The sequence below is a fragment of the Vigna radiata genome, chromosome 7, assembly GCF_000741045.1.
Source record: "Vigna radiata var. radiata cultivar VC1973A chromosome 7, Vradiata_ver6, whole genome shotgun sequence".
NCBI lineage: Eukaryota > Viridiplantae > Streptophyta > Magnoliopsida > Fabales > Fabaceae > Vigna > Vigna radiata.
In genome coordinates, this window is record NC_028357.1 from 52,381,376 (window position 1) to 52,399,459 (window position 18,084).

General features: G+C 32.3%; 2 protein-coding genes across 3 annotated transcripts; one reads left to right on the top strand and one right to left on the bottom strand.

The window, feature by feature from the left end:
* Positions 1-195: 195 nt before the first annotated feature.
* LOC106765576 (probable protein phosphatase 2C 6) lies at positions 196-10,416 on the top strand. The gene is made up of 4 exons (XM_014650253.2): positions 196-972; positions 3,945-4,232; positions 4,722-4,827; positions 9,757-10,416. The coding sequence occupies exons 1-4, from the start codon at positions 514-516 to the stop codon at positions 10,077-10,079; spliced, it is 1,176 nt and encodes a 391-aa protein (XP_014505739.1). The 5' UTR covers positions 196-513; the 3' UTR covers positions 10,080-10,416.
* A 2,974-nt stretch (positions 10,417-13,390) lies between these two features.
* On the bottom strand, positions 13,391-17,340 carry LOC106765727 (uncharacterized protein C3F10.06c). 2 transcript variants are annotated; one of them, XM_014650435.2, is made up of 7 exons: positions 16,985-17,340; positions 16,782-16,903; positions 15,901-16,564; positions 15,543-15,643; positions 15,343-15,451; positions 14,550-14,609; positions 13,391-13,842 (listed from the first exon to the last, which is right to left on the bottom strand). In XM_014650435.2, exons 1-7 carry the CDS (start codon positions 17,274-17,276, stop codon positions 13,670-13,672), a joined length of 1,521 nt encoding a protein of 506 aa, XP_014505921.1. In that variant the 5' UTR covers positions 17,277-17,340; the 3' UTR covers positions 13,391-13,669. The 2 variants fall into 2 exon arrangements, with proteins under 2 accessions (XP_014505921.1, XP_014505922.1); XM_014650436.2 differs by having other exon boundaries at positions 16,782-16,907; positions 16,985-17,120.
* Between the last annotated feature and the right edge of the window lie 744 nt (positions 17,341-18,084).

The following is an 18,084-nucleotide window of genomic DNA, read 5'->3' on the forward strand; positions in this document are numbered from 1 at the left end:
AAAGTAAGCCTTGATGCCACCTGGCGTTACTCTAATTAAAGACAGAGTACCGTTGCTTACGTACATAGGTTCCTCACACGTCACACACACAAGGGTGCAATCCAGTGCAGGGAGCTCTGCGTGGTACTTTGAGAATGGTTTTATCATGATTGGTAGGATGAGCAGAGAGAACAGGATGAAAGCGGTTGCAGGGTTGCGTGAAGCAGAGGATTAGAAAGATGCGTGATAAGGAAAAGAAACGTGTGGAAGGAAGATCAATGGAGGGACAGGTGGAGACACACCATAAGGCAGGTGAGTACGACTACAATTTACAAACAGTTGGTGTCTCTCTCCCTTTTCCTTTCTTTCCTTTCTTTCCCCACTCACAATTCACAATAGATGCGTGCGCCATCAACAAAACTTACAATTTCCTCACACGTGTCACTTTCTCGTCTCTCCTTTCACCTCCTTTTATCACCTCTTCTCTTCTTTTTCTTCCCCCGTTCCCTCTCTCAATTACGACACCGTTGAGCTATGGAGGAGGACGACCTACTCCAACGACTCGACTTGGAGTTCGCGTCCACCACTTCTGACTCCGTCATTTCCTCCACACTCAGAACCGAGGATTTCCGGAACCTCAACAGCTCCGGCGACATTTCCTCCATCAGTAGTGGCTCTGGCGAGATTCCTCCTGCTGCGGTCACCGAGGCTGTACTCTCTCCGCCTCCGCTGCACCGCGCGGGACTCGGTGATTGCGAGACTCCGGCGGTAAGGGAGAAGTGCATCGGAAGGAGTAACAAGGGAGTGAGTTGGGGACACACTTCAGTGATTGGAAGAAGGAAAGAGATGGAGGACGCCGTGGCAGTTATTCCGGGATTCATGTCTCGCACGTGCGATCACTTCGGCGGTTGTACCGCTCCCGGCTCCAGATCCTCCGACAAGATCTCTCCCGTTCATTTCTTCGGCGTTTACGACGGCCATGGTGGCTCACAGGTTCTTACACCTTCTTCTTCTTCGCCTTCGTCCATTTTCTAATAATTATTTAATTTTTGCAAAATTTCTGTATTCATTTTTATATATATTGAAGTTTGAAAGAGTTGTTGGTGGTTGTGGTGACTGCGCAGGGAGTGAGTGTGGCGTTCTGATTAATATTTACTTATTATCTTTTTCAATTGTTATTTATCTGGTTGATTATTATCTATGTTTATTTTACTACTATTATTTTCTGTAAATAAATAAAAAATGATATCGGAATTATTGTGCTTGCTAAGTTTAAACTGGGAATGTGGTTGGTGGGTGTGTTGCTCAGAAAGGCCACGTGTTGTAGGTTCATAGGCAGAGTGGTCCTTACAGAGAGAGATAAATTCACGGTGCTTTTCATTCTGCTGTGACACGTGTAAATGCGATCGTGCATAATAGGGGCGTGGGCCTTTTCTTTTCTAGGATGGATACTTGTACTAATTAGGAATGGGGATTGATTTGTGTGACTGAGATCTGACGTGGTTTCTATCACAGACAAATCATCATCTTGTGGCAAGACGAAAGGTTTCAGAGATGAGTCTAGCTCGAAGAAAAACAGCCCATTTGAAATAAATCAGAAATTCTTCTCGAGCTTGATTTTATTGTGTTTATGACTTTTTCATTAACACTACAAAAACTTGAATCAATTTATAAAAGTTTTTATATTATGTTAGTTTATGATTTTTTTTCAATTTTTTTTTTGTTTTTTTAAATACTTTTGGAGTAGTTTATTTATACAGATTCAATTTTGCCAACTAATAAGAAATTATTTTTGTGTAATTCTTAAGATGAATATTATAAAAGTCACGATTTATAATTAGGTGATTACATTTTTTTATGCATAATACTATGTATATTATTTATTTAATCTAACAGAATATATTGACAATACTTAATTATGTTTTTTACCTAACTTTATTTCAAAGATTGTATTTGAAAATTCTTTGTTGATACAATTATAGGTTGATTATTTATTTATTTCCTGTGAAAAGAAATATAATGATTAGGACGTGCTACTGTTGGGTGGCCACCTGGATAGAAGGATGAGCTTTTTGTCTAAAGAAAAGGTGTATTGTTCATGTGTGACGAAGTGGGACCTATACTAATTATGCTCCTTTGCACTACTTTTGGCATGTTATATTGTGGGGCCGACTGATGATGGCTTTGGTTAGTCTGTTTCATTCTAGAAAAAGTTTCCTGTGTTTTTTGAATACCAATTTTCAATACATTATAATAAATTGCATAGCATTGCTCATGTCTATGTCACTAGATTAAATCTCAACTGTTACAAACATTATTCGTTGAATATATAAAACAATTTTCCCTGTATATTGGGTACCGAACAACACCTATAGTTTATGTGGAACTATCTCTCGTACAAAGATTATGCTCTACACACTCCACAGCAGATAAGATTCATGCCTTCTTTAACAATTTTGATTTTAAATTTTAGGATTCTTTTTCAGTAGGATATTGTTATTTCAGCAGTACTTTTAGTGATGTTTAGTTTTACATAAGTAGAAACCAATCATTGTAACTGGGGTTTAAGACTGGCCTTTAAATATGCAAGTAAAGTGAAAATAGCGTAAACAGAAGGTATGAAAAAAAATATCACCCTTCTTGATAAACCTCGGAAGTTTGGTTTCCCATTTGATTATCAATCTATTTCACCCCTCGGACAAAACGAAATTGGTATCTACAATTCAGACGTCGAAAATGTCTGGGTCCCGAACTTTTAGTAAGGATACCTGGCAAATTTCCACTGTTTCATTAGAGCTTTAAGTAACTATTGAACTATCAGCAATTTGTCATTTAACTGTACCCATTTTATCACTTTCCAATTCTGAGAGGCGGAAAGCCTCTTCCGGGTGTCACTTTTTGTTATTCTACGCGATAGCTATATCGTTGATTTTCATTTGAAGTGTATGTGCAACAGAATTTCAAGGTGAGTTGTGTGGGAAAAAAATGTGGAGCGCATAATATACCGTTGGTGCAAGAGTTTAATTTACCAGAAAATGAGAAAAAACATTTAGTGGTAGCCTCGTCGCTCTTGTTCTCGTACATTTAAGCAAAAATAGTTCTATGGATGAATGGAGATCTCATGAAAATGCCTGATTAGACTCGGTATTTGTTACAGGATGATTAAATGAAAGTTTTTATTTTATATTTTTGTATCAGCAAAAAAACGAGTCTATTTTATTTTTCTTATTGAACAGCTTACCATCTAGATTGGGTGAATATTTTGGATTGTATAAAATTCATTGTAGATATTAATTATGACATTAATACCTATTATTTTGGTGTATTAAATTGAGTATATTTCTTTGACTACTACTATCTATTTCAGAATTATGATATCAAAGATGGATTAAGAAGGGCAACTGAATCTGAACGTCCTTCTCCTTGTACAAGGGAGGAGAAATACCTGTCCAAACTGCGAAGCCTGGAGCTCATTGTAGATGGATAATATTTTAGTTGTTAAAACTCGTCGAAAATTTCCCCTCGATGGCTATTGTTTCTATTTTTTTTATCTAAACTGTACGGATCTTTGACTCTAGTCATATGCATTCGTCCAACGTGGTCTTCACAACACAGCTACCTAGAATGTATCTGGCCATCCTGATGAAGTTAATACGATAAGATCCATTCAAGAAATATTTGATAGTCCTTAAAAGAAGACTCCACACAATTTGTTGAAGTCGTCACCTTGTTTCCCTTCTTGACTTTAATCAACTAATTACTCTACAATTAACATTAAAATTTGGTGTTTTAAATAAGGATAAACTTTGAGTATTGTCATAAATTTCTGAAAAAGAAATAGATTATCTAATTTTACCTTTCTTGATTCGTATGATTTGGTTAAATAAACACCATATAAACAGGATGGAGTACATCATGAAATTTTTACCATTCTCCTAACCGTTGTGGTAATTTAATGCTCCTAGGTGGCTAAGTTCTGTGCTAAGCGGATGCACGATGTTATAGCAGAGGAGTGGAACCGAGAAATGGCAGGTGAGGCTGAGTGGCAGAGAAGATGGGAAACCGTATTTGCTAACAGTTTTGAGAGGACTGACAATGAAATCCTATCAGACGAAGTTGCACCTGAAATGGTAGGATCCACTGCATCTGTGGTGGTTCTATCTGGTTGCCAAATTATTGCATCCAACTGCGGCGACTCAAGGGTAGTTCTTTGCCGCAGGACACAAACTATCCCCTTGTCAGTGGATCAAAAGGTCAGGTCTAGTCATAACCCACTTATCTTGATAATATAACTCCGATCATGTGATCATGCGTTCCGTTTTAGGCTTCTTGAATGGAAAATTATATGTACTTCCAGTTTATTAATGTAGGCCGGATATTTTTCTCTGTCGTTCTTTAGTTTCCATGTGTATGTAAAGACCATAAATTTATTGACAACAATTACAATAATAAAAAAGATAAAAGCACTGACCTCTGCTGCTTTTGAAATTCTTAAATTATTCGGGAGAAGGGAATAAAAAAGAGAAAACTCGCCCATGCAGCCATGTACTCAACGAAATCAGGGTCGGATGTAAGGAGGGTAACTCTAAAAAAAATTTCAAAAATTCTATACTTTGATTTTATTTTATATAACTTTATAACATTATAATTTATTGATTTAATTATGTTAGTGAAGGTAACTTTTACTCCCCTATGCTTATATCATTAACGGAATTGAGATACCATTGTCCTTGTTTGTACAGCCGGATAGACAAGATGAACTCTTGAGAATTGAAGGAGAAGGAGGAAAAGTCATAAACTGGAATGGAGCTAGGGTGTTTGGTGTTCTTGCCATGTCCAGGGCCATAGGTACCTTGATTTATCTTCATACCCAATCTTAGGTTAAGAATTTGCGAAAGTTTTCTTCTTTCTGAACTATTAATAAAGGGACAAAGTTATTATGTCTCTGCTATGGAAAACTAAAAAATGCAAACGGCTATAACTGCCTAGTATTTTGATTTTAATCGTCTAGTAATTAGGGATTACTGTAACTATCTATACTCCTGTAAGAGGGTCATTTTCTTGCTGGTGTCACTATAAATAAGATACTCAAAGAAACAAAACAAAATGCGCAGACACCGAAGCTTATTGCATTAGTTTCAATAATGAGACAGTGGGAGAATGCAGGTTAAGATAGGGAATCTGAGCTTGAGTTAAAAACCTTCCTCTGCTTTGATACTTGAAAATGAGTCCGAGGATGAGTGTTGTGACTCGTGAGATAACACAGAAAGAGGACGAAGCTGCTAAGTAATGAGAGGGGGAAAATTTATCCATGCAGAAGTAAATAAAAGCCATGTAAACCGTAAGTTATAGATGAACACAGAGAGAGGTGCTTGTGTGATAGAATTAAATGAGTTAGGTGTCAACTTTATGCTATGTTTGAGTGTAATTTTTCCAAGTTGTTTGTTTCCTTTTCTTAAAAATTGGTCAAACACTTTTTTTTTTTTTTTTAAAAAAGTTCTTAAAATTTTGGCAGCTTAACTTTTATAGAGTAATTGAAAAATAAGTTTTATTTATTTTTATTTTTTTGAAAGATAGGAGAAGGAGTTTTTTTATTTTATTTTATTTTACTTTCTTTTTAAAGAAAGTAATTGATTTCTCATCTCTATCTAAATTATCTTCTCTCGCTTCACATGGACTGTGTCACTTTTCTTTCTTCTTTTTTAGGGTGGTAATAGACAAACACTCTATATCCTAATAAACTTCTATCCAAAAATCTATTATATCATATTTTTATTTTAAAATATAAAATAATTTAAAAGGAATCAACTACAAAGTTAAAAAATAATATTTTTTATTAGGTATATTATTGAGGTTGTAAAACTTTTGGGTGTTATGTAAAAATTTCCTTTTTCTTTTATTTCTCTCTTTTTGTTCTCTCATTAGTCTCTCAAATTTTTTGGGCTGTCTCTTTTAATTAAAAGAAATAAAAACTGACAAACATTTTCTATTTTAATTTTAAAGTTCTTATTTTGAGGTTTAATCATAAATTAACCTTAATAAAATATTCCTACAATAACTTACTAAGAGTGAATTTTATCAATGATCAATAGACACACTTTAAATGTTAGAGGAACTTGATTTTTCATCATTCACATACCTTCCTAGAAAGGTCATGACAAAATATTAGGTAACACTAAGGGACATTTTGAATGTTGAGCAAACGTTTAAAAGTCCAACATCCATAATTTGGCTTCTTCGTCTTCTATTGATCTGTGGAAGGATATTCTACATTGTTTATTTGCTAATCAAACTTATGAAGGATTTCCAAACCTTCACTGCTCATGTTATGTTATCATTTTTGTCACAATTTCTTGGTTGTATCTTATGCAACATTTGTTTTTCTCTTGAATAACTTTTCTTGCAAAATAAACGAGGACCGGACAACAGTCATACTTCATCTGTTAAATTTACATATACTAACATTGAATTGATTTATCATTCCAATTATGCCTAACTTAGGTGCTTAAACAAGGGTTAGAGACATATCAAAAGTTTGTGATGTGGTTTTCCATCTTTACCATGCTAAAAAGGTTCTACCTTCGATGAAAAAAGTCTACCATGAGGGATAATGTGGAAGAATGCTATTAAATTAAATATCCAAATGCAACATTTACATAATATTTTGCTCTTAAATTAGAAATACAATTCCTATCGCTTGAAGCCATTATCATTTTATTATTGTCTTCCTTCTTCTTCAATTTAATCAAATCAAGGTAGATTATTCCCGCCTCTGGCTTCTTGTGGCTTGAACTCCATAAGAATACAACTTAACCTTTTGCTGTGACGCTTGAATTTTTCTCCACCACCATTCATACACGTCGGTTCAAGTTATATATGTTTGATCAAATTTCTCTGCATATATTTCTATTCTGATTATAGCAACACTTTTATGATTTAGATGGGAAAAAATTCTGCCTGTCTCTTCCTCTTGGTTATTTTAATTGGTAGCTAGTTCATGCAAGTACTTGCATTATAGATGGTCCTTTCACACAAGGAAGATCTCTCAATTATCCAACAATAATATATTATAGTGTTTCTCAACTCCCTTGAATTATGGTAAAATAAGTTTCACTAATTTTGAAAAACTCCCTATAACTTTTGGTATATTACTTAGGAAGTAATTTTATAGAAATTATTCTTAGGAAAAGTAAATGTAGTTTTGAAAGTTAGACATCAAGAAGCTTGCCTGCAGTGAATAGCTAACCATTATTATCACTTTCTTGAATGGGACAAATTCTAGCTATACTGCAATTTGTTAGTCTGAAATTATTTTCACAATTCCTAAACAGTTGGTACTTGGAAATTTTGTTAATAGAATGAATTGAGTCGTCATTGTGTTTGACTTTTGGATAGAGAAAAAGTCCGGCAATCCTACTTAAGTTTTGTTAAGTTCTGGCTGAATTTTGTCAAACTTTTGTTTAAAATTTTATAGTTTACACTTTTAGGTTTTTTGACACCAGCATGAGCAGTTAAAAGATGTTGAGAAGAGATATATTGACTTAGGGGATAGAATTTAAGAGAAGGAAATAGCCAGAGGAGTGACATAATCCTATTATTGTAAGTTGCTAAACATAGGAGAGTGAGTTGGAGGTAAGGCTAGGTAGAGGGGCTAAGTTGGACCTGACAAAGGTAGTTTTTTTATCTAAGGGTTTAAACATTTATTTCCTCTGAAAATTAGAATTATTTTTTTTCCAATATTTTGATTTAATTTAATTTTTTAATTTAAAAAAAAACGTAAATTAAATTTTTTTAATTTAACAAAAATATATGAATTGTATTTTTTAATTAAATTTTATTAAATTTATTTAACATTTAAATGTGTTTGAAATATTGTCAGGTTAAAGAATGTTATTATGAAATTTAAATATTATCTGTTTAGAAAAATTAAATTAGACTAAAATTGGAGAAAAAACTAATTTTAATTTTCAATAAAAAATAAGAAATTAAAAAAAATATTTAATCAAGTTTATATATATATATATATATATATATATATATATATATATATATATATGTATGTATGTATGTATGTATAATAAAACAATAGAAATTTGCAAATATATATTTTATGTTAAAGTGAGTATTTTCAATTAAATCAATCTTAATAATTTTGTTCTATTGGCTTAATATTTTTTACTCTTCTTTATGTAATTTGTTATTTGATTTTTTTTATCAATGGAATCTCATCTCTTTCATCTTCAATATTTTTTAATTTTTTGGTAAACTCATTATTATAAAAAAAATGTAAGTTGACGAATAAATTAAAAAAAGTTATAAAAGAAAAGAATAAGCTAGTTGATGAACAGGAGACAATATAATAAAAATAAAAGACACGATACTTAAAAAAACTATTTTAATTATTCAATAAAACAACTTTCTTAACAAAAATGTTATTAAAAATTCTAACTTAAGCGTAAACCGATCCAGAAAAATAAGTCTTTTGCTAATTTCACCTTTTAATTCGTTAAGTAGGCTCCCTATCGCCCTTTATTTTGGTATATAAATTTACGTAATCACTTTTTTAACTTTTTTATTAAATTTCTTACATTTATTTAACATTACATTTACTTATTTTTTATTTTTTTTTCTTAAAAAATAATTATTTTATTCTTGTATTCTTTATCAAATTTACGATTACTTTTATTGAAATGTTGTTATTCTTCTTTATTCTTTTATATCCTCCCTCTTTCATAAACATGGTTCGTAGTTTCAATTCCTTTATTGGTTGAACACCTTTTTCTTCCGTGTAAGTTGTCATTGTCCATTTTTTCTCCAGACCTTATCTTACCTTCCACAAATTACATTATAGAAATATGTATCTATCTATTCTAAAAAATTATTATGGATTTTGGCTTATAGTTTTATAAGTTACTTTCACTGTAAATATAATTATGATATTTTTTTAGAGAGAATAAAAGAGAGAGGAGAAAATAGACGTAAAGAGTTTACCAAATAAGGAGATGGGATGCACGTATTTAATGAATAATCAGGATAAGAGTACAGGGTTCAAAAGAACAATGAAGGCGAAGAGTGCAAAAATAAGGTTTAAAGTGTAATGAGGATGATACAAAAATAGGGTTTTATTATTTTTATACAGAAGATATCTTGGTAATAAAAAATAACAAGGGGAAGGGAAGGTTAAACAGCAAAAGGCCAAAAAGTTGTAGTCATACGAGCCTACATTTTTTTCTAGTCCTAATCCGCATGAAGCATGATTCCTTATAGGGGCCAAGATGTAAGTAAACCCAAGTCCAGACGGATCGATTTGGTTTAAGTTGTATTCTCACAGTCCTAGAGAGTTACAAGATTGACCTATTTATTTACTTCATCTTACAAACCTATTTTTTTCTAATCTAATAATAATGTACGGTCATTTTCTCTTTCGATATTACTAAAAAATCCCAGCGTACGTAGAAATTTCTAGTTGATTTGTTCTCCAGAAATTTTAGCAGAAGCTATTTAACTTTTCAGTTAATTCAAGAAAAGTTTTCAGCAATAAGATTCAGATAATCTGGAAGAAAGGTATTGTGTTTGTGGTATGTATAGCACCGGATTTTCAATGCTACATGTTTTTAACAGCATCTAGTGCAAACTTTGCGTTTGTTGTTTTCTTCTGGGGCTATTCAGTTACAGAAACTATACGGACAGTCTTCCAAATTGAGCTAGTATTTGGACATCTTGAAAACAAGTCGATGACTTGTCCTGTATCTGACCTGCTTAACGATGATGTTTCAGGTGATCGGTATTTGAGACCATGGATTATTCCCGTGCCTGAGATAACTTTTACAGCTAGGACAGACGAGGATGAGTGCTTAATTTTGGCAAGCGACGGACTCTGGGATGTAATGAGCAATGAAGAGGTTGGAGAAGTGGCACGCCACATTCTTAGAAGACGCCGCAGATCCTTGTCAGTGGAGGAACCGTCTCCTGCACAAGCTGTTGCCGACAGCCTGACTGAAATTGCATATGGTAGAAATAGTAAAGATAACATTTCAATCATAGTTGTTGATCTGAAATCCAAGAGAAAACGTCAGCAAAGGCCTCCTTTAATTTCCTAAGAATCTGATTCTCTTCAACCTTTTTCAATCTTGAGAAGGACAAAGACGGTAATGAAGTTGTAGAGTTGATCTATAAACAAACCTTTTTTCTATTTTTCATACGACCTCCTTGTACTTGGTATCACTTCGCCTTGTGTCTTTCTCCTAACCTGCTGTACAGAGTTGATTGGGAAAAAAGAATCTGCTTCATGACGGGTCACAACTAGCAGGGCTGGCTTGTTGTAATGAAGTATATAGATCAGTGCTATTTTTCCTTTTCCATTTGCTCCTGATTCCTGAACGGTTATTTGGATAACAGAATGAAAAGCCATCAATTGTATTGTTTGAATTTCTTTTAGTGAAAGAAATGGAATAAAATATGGTGAACTTTATTCCATTTCATTGCATTCAATATTCTCACTATCTTCTATTTGATTTGAAAACATAGAATGAAATTAGTCTAATCAAGTAATAACTCTTGCTACCATTAGTATAGAGGTAATTATTTAATTTTAGTCTATGTTCTACCTTTTTTGTTCACATGTCATTAGATATTAAAACATAGTTGAAGTTGGAATAAGAAAATTGTCTATTTAGGCGGTTCCTGTTGAAACAAGAAGTTTCAATGCACTTCAATGAAAAAAATTACTGAAAGAGATACTTTTGCAAATATATGTGGGAGGAAACCAAAGGATTGAAGAATGTCTTATTTTAATTACAAATTAATATTTAAGGTTGTGCTTTTTTTAACTATGGAAGATAGTTTTGGTTGAATTTGAATGTGAAGTTTATATTTTGTTTTTTTTAAAGATTTGAAGGTGATGATAAATTTGATTTGAAGAGTAAATTTTGGGAGAGAGTTGATTGATGTAACAAATTAAAAATAATAATAAATTAAAAAAGTAAAATTATCAAATTATTTATTATGTTAAAAATAATATAAAATAATATTTAGATGAGGTAGAATTATTTTAGAATTTTTCTAATGAATACAATTTTTACAAAAAAGATATAAATCGAAATAAATAAAAAAATAAAATATATTTGGTATTAAAAAATTTAATATTTTGATTTTTAATATTAAAACTTAAAATAATTAAAAATTTATAACTCAATTAATAAGATGAACTAAAAATATGAAGTCATAAATATAATCCTATTATCATATCAAAAGCAGATAAATTTATTATATAATTCATTCAAAATTTGTATAAACTAAGCTATACACAATACACATTTACAATATTTTAAAAAAATTTGTCACTCATACAACTTAATGTACACAATAATATATTCCATGCATAAAACTTACATAATTTAATCGTTTATAAAAGAACTTGCTTTCCACCACCAAACAAAATATACAACACCTCCTTCTGAGAAGTATTATCGACAATAGAGAATGAAATTCAAATCATAACAATATAAAAAATTTTCATCAAACAAAACACATGGCAATATCATCACTTCTACCACGAACACGAACTCTCCTAATCACGAACCACCAGAATCCATGCAAATTGAATCACTCAACCACCTCTAATGGTGAAGTAACTTCCATCACGAACGATCACCACTACATCATCTCCACTAACAACTACCATAGGTCTTTGATTCAACTCTCAAACCACCTCATACAACATGTTTAACGCAGGTTGAATCAATCATTATCAGAAGAATTAGACAAAAAATTAGAATACATTTTGAGAAAATAAAACTTTCATCGAAGAGAAGCAAATGAAAGACTTTCAAAAAACTTCTAGTAGAATTGAGAATGAAATTTTCTTTTTGTACATGTCAGATCATGAATTATTAATTACATTCAATTTCCAAAAAATTTCAATTGTTTCGAATTTTTTTTCTTTTTGAAATAAAATAATTACAAAATTGTCATGAGTAGCATCAAACCTTAATTTATGGTATTTACATAAGATTTCTCTTTTTCATTCTTAAGCAAATTCTCGATAAGGCTTGATTTATTCATTATTAATGTTTTTATTTTTTCTTTCTTTTTCGTTTGTCTTGAGAAATATATTCATCAATTTCTATTATTTTTTGATTGAGATGTATAGATTCATAGGCCTACATGTCTATATAGATCTTGTTCATGAACTAACGAAAATGTACAAAAACTCTATTTATCTATTTATCCATACAACACGGCACATCTTTTAGAACAAACCGAAGTTTCAAAATCATTTCCAAGCATGAGAGAACAAATTCCAACACCTTGGAATCAGTCCCAAACAAAAGAGCACAAATTTGAAATCGGTTCCAAGTTTTCCAAAATTAGTTCCAAGTTTTCCAAAATTAGTTCCAAGTTTACAAAATTTGGTTCCAACTTTTTCAAATCTGTTTCAAGTTTTCACATATTTAGTTCCAAGTCTTCATATATCCTACAAACCCTGCTATACATTCTTGAAAGTGAGCTTCTTGAGTTGAAACCAAGTTTCCTTGCTTGTTAAGCTTTTCCTATATTGTTGAATTTGACCTCACTTTTTAACAATTCTTGTCACAAATCACGAACACGAACATGAACGAGAATCATGTACACACTCTCCAATATTCTTTAGAAATCTCACATGTATATATGAAAATAACTGACAGTCCATGTGAAAAATAAAACATCGCCAAAATAAACAACAGACACATGAAAGATTTTTACGTAAAAACAATAGATTAATTTGCAAATCTCTTTGCGATAACGGGATGCAAAACTCATATATGTCACAAATCGTCACTTTCCGTCTCTTTCTCATCTCTAAAAACAAACTAAAAGGCCTTCAAATCATCAATTCTTTTGTCAATCAATTCCAAAAGTACACAGCCTAAAAACGTAACGTAAGTGGCATGTTAAAATGCATGGCCCAAAAGAATCATCACTGTCTGACAATTTGATTTGACGCCACTTCATTATGTCATACGCGCAGGATTGTAGTTCAACAAGTATATGAACATTTACAACTAATAACAAGGTTCAACTGTTATACAAACTTGCATTGTTTGCAAATTCAGTTTCCACAACCAAAATAAATTGAAAAGCAAGGCTAGTAATCATCTTGGAAATCTTTCTCCAATATTGATGTTTGTAGATGACATCAATAAATTCAGATGTTAAGTTGCCCATTCTATTAATATTTTCACAATATTTATGTAAAATCATATTGTCTAAATATTTCAATTTCACACTACAGAGATTAAAATTTTGCATGAAATATTATCATATTTATATTCAGGAATGGAAATTTAGATATTAAATTGATTGACGCTGTAAATATATTTCAATTGAGGTATGAATTGAATAACATGTTTTATATTTGTATAGCATAAAATAAGGGATGAATTTTCAAATGTATTGATTCAACAAAGTCAGTTGTTAAATAAGGTATCAATATAAAACTAATTATAAAACATTATTTCCCTAAAGGAATATTGAATGTTTAGCCCATGTTGCTAGAGTCTATCACCTAATCAGACATTTAACAGTCTGAAACTAAGAATTATTAAGATAGTCATCAACTTCGAATAAACTTAGGCATACATCAGTTATCTGGGAACAGATTCTGGAATTGTTTCAAGTTTAAGGTAATCAATCATTCAGGTGCTTCCAATTAGTCCAAATCATGATCGCATTTTCCACCAATCAGAAAGTTGAAAACTTGCCTCAAATTTCCTCTAGATGGTCTAGCATCTGTTGCAAACTTACATAAATATACAAGCCGTCGCCTCATATCCCATTTAGTGACTTGTGCTGCGTTGAAGAATTTCCCATCATCAAAAGTACCTTGAAGAAAGAAATGTAAACACAGTGACCAAAGATTAGTGATGGACTTATTTCAAAGCATCAAAACTCACAATATTCAAGAATACACATGCAGAAAACTTAGTTTGAGCTATTAACTAGACCTCGATTTGCAAGCATAGATCTAACTCTTACTCATATTAAATCTACTCTCTTATCATCTATTGCATATATCACCATGCCAACTTACTCATCCTACAACCAATTTAAGCCTAATGACCTTTTGGACTTCACACCATGCCAACTTACTCATCCTACATGCAATAGTAAAAATGTATTATATTTGTTCAAAGTCAGACGCTTATTGTGTTTCAAACTACATGAATATTTTCATCTAGAGATAAAAAAAATGGAAAGGCTATTCTAACTGTACAATTATGCTGTAATCATTCATTTTGATTTTAACTTTCCTATGCTTAATGTTTCCTACATAATTCCCTTACTCTATTTGACAATTAGATATTAAGTATTCAGTAAATAAATATAAACATGTCTCTCCACCCTCCTCTCTCTCTCTCTCTCTCTCTGTATCAAACTTATCTTAAAACATAAATTTTACATCAAGAACCATTGAAAAAGAATATCATGAATATGCAACAATAACATTGATGCATTGATTCTATAGTAAGTGATACATGGGCTTCTTAATTAATGTTTTCTAACAAAGTGAAAGATATATAGATACGTACCTTTTTCATCAAATAATGACATTAAGATTGCTAAACAAACACATACACTAATATCTTCCCCTGAAAAGCAAAAGAAATTTTATATATTATTTGTTTGACACATCACTTAATGGTCTATGATAATCATTTTAAAGGATTAAGAAAAGGCATCTTAGAGATTCAAAATGAAGTTAGAAAGAAAAAAAAAAGATACAATAATACAAGTTCAAAGGGCAGTGAATGTAACTCTGAACATACAACAAACACTTGACAAGTACATGTTAAGGAGCTTGGTTCACAGGAAAATATCTTAGATACACAAGTATAGGATGAGTAAAATGTACACAGGTAATAGGTACGAAAATTGAAAGATATAAAGGATACACGTGTAATTTATGGAAGTTTGTAAAAGCATGAATTCAGATTCCCACATTTTCTTAAGTATTAGATACTATGAGTGTTGTAATGATAGGATTTAAAGGAATTTTTAATTATGAAGATTCAAGATACCAAGAATCCTAGAGATTCATGAAAGGGGTGTTGACCTGACTACAAGGATACAAAATTGGGGGTGATCAGTAAGCAAAACAAATATGTGGGAGAGTGAAATGGGAGTTCAGGTATTCATTCATATAATAGTACTACAAAGGAAACAAAAAATAAACTAGAAACAATGCTATATCAATGGAAATTTGACTGTTTTCAAATCATAAACACCACAGAAGGAATGAATACATGTCATTTGATTTCAAACAAATCCTAGTCCACTTAATAAAATATACAAAGTAGACAGAGGCTACTTCAGAGCCATTACCATTATTGCAACAAACTAGAAGTCTTTTTCCCTGGCTGAGATTGAACTTTGCAAAGCTCACCGCTTTAGGAAGATTGATCAATAAAGAAAATCTATCAAACTTTGAAGTCTGACCATAAAAAATTAAGATGAGTAGAATGAGTAAGTATTTCCACAAGAATATAAAGAAATAAAAGGTTTTCCTTCAACTACGTACTAACCATCATTGGTAGATGCAAATATGATTCAGCACTGGGAAGACAGACAGAGAAGGACTCCTGATCACAATTCAGTATGCAATCTACATTGGCAGCATCTGCAGCTGCACCATACATGGACACTGAACAGTCAGTCAAATAAACATTTTAGAAGAATCTAAAAACAATGCTCAATGTCTGATTGCTGATCAGAAGCAGAGGCCACAAAAGTATGTCTGAACTGTAAGTTTAACAGTGTATTTCCATTTTACAGACCTCTGTCTTCAAAAATTGTGATCATAAACTCAACAGGACCAGTCATCATTAAGAGAAATGCACAAAGGATTATAAGTTGGGCCTTGATAAATTAACTAAAGCATACCAATTCGAGATGTGCCAACTGCCAAATTAGTTGACCCCAACCAAGAAAATCCAGAATCTTCAGAAGACTTGGCATTAGTTTTAACAATCGAAGCATCGAAAGTCACTGATGGTTCTTCCTGTGTAAGAGAGGATGACTTAAGGGGCTTAACTGTTATCTGTGGTGCACTTTCTCCTCTATAAGCACGGTTTACTCTACTCTTTTCAACTATATCTGCAACCTTCTGGTTGCACACATCAGGACCTGAGTTTATAAGATCATAAACATGTTTCCAGAAAAGGACAGGTGATAAACCCCTGGCCCAGCTTTCTTCATCATCTCCTGCACCGGGTATGTAATTCCAGCTGAACTCAGAGGTAGTACCATGTTGGCTCACACCAACTGATGAAGAAGCTGACACAAGAATGATGGGTGTGAAATCCCAAGATTCATGATGAGGCACTTCATTTAACCAGATGACAGTTTTCTGCGAAATCCAGAGAGGGCGCAAGGGCTTCCTTAAGCAGGCAGCAAGGGATGCAATATCAGCCCCACTTGCTTTCAATAACAGAGTCCATTCCTCTAACCTCTTCTCAATGGAAGCTCTTTCTGTTTGAGAAACCCACAGGGGAAGGTGCAAGGAGCAATCCCATTCACGAACACTTTCATCACAACCATTAGAGTCCTATTTTATGAAGACAAAGCAGTCAATCACATAACTGAAACATTATCATAAGCAATTTAATCTATCAGAAACAAAGAGAATCAAAGTGAACCAATTTAATCTATCAGAAACAAAGAGAATCAAAGTTAATCTTATCAAACCAAGGACTAAAGTGAAACCCCAAAACAAGATGAATAACCAACAATGTATTTCAGCGATGAAAAGAAAATTTTCTCACACGAAAGTCCCTGATGGCCCGATTGAAAACACAGGTCCAAATAGGTATAGTTTTGGACATGCTATCAGGGAAGCGCTTTCCTCTTCGAGTGGAATCAACGATGATGCAGCCTCCCTTCTTTCCTACCTACCCAGATGAAAAATGGTGAGCATTAACTCAGAAAGCTTACCTCTTTGACTATTGGGAATGAGAAAGAAGAGTACCGGCGAGTTGGGCGACGTAAAGGTTGAGGCGAGCGGTGCTGAAGGAGCAGTTGTTGGTGTGGCCGTCGGTGGATTTGAAATAGCAGGTGGAGTGGAAGGCTCGAGAATACCAGAGACCACAGCGGAGGTTGGCGAGGAGAGGGAGCTGAGGCCATAGGACAGAGATTTCAGAGACAAAGATGGAGTCTTGGTAGATCGATCTGAGAGCGTTGTATAAACTGTTGTCTCTTCGCTTTATGCTTCTCGCCGCCTTGTAAATGCTAAGCCTCGCACCTTCTTCCTCAACTTCCATACCTCTGTTTCTCTTTCTCGTTCTCTTTCTCTGTCCTGTGATCTATGATCTGTTCCCACAATAAAATTTATCTAATGCTAATTAAATATTAATTTCCAAATCAAATTTAGACTTGATTATTAAAACATTTTACACTCTTATGTGAATTTTTATATTTAGATTAATTGTATAAGGTTTGTGTGCCTACCTACTTTTATGCAGATTATTTTTAATTGACGGATAGTCTTGGTCAACTCTTTTTTGGATGGGCTGATTATAGGCCCAGTTCACATAAACTACACTTGTCTGTGTTTATCGTCCCATTAGGTTTCCAAAGTATACAATGGTAATTTGCAAATAAAATTAAGAAATCAACGCATCATAAGTTGTATTTGAAAACATGATTTATAATATATATATTTATAAATGAACTTTTTTAAAAAAATAGAAACCTCACTTGAATTTAATTAAAAATATTTTACTCAAAATTACCTTTGGAAATAAAATAAATAAAAAAACATAACTTCAATTATTTAAAAGGATATATTAAATTTTAATATTAGAAATTTGTAAGTTTTAAAATATAACATTTTAAGATATTAAAATAATATCAACACAGCAAGATGACATAAAATTAGTGACTACAGATAAGTGTTATATCAATTAGTTAACTAAAAAATTTGAATAAAAAACTTAATTGAACAATATAAATTTTAATTTATTAAGTACTCAACTCAATACACCACAAAATTTATTAAAAATTCAATGAAAAATTCTTAAATTTATTTATAAAAGACTTAAAACATAATTGAGTTAAAATTATAATGAT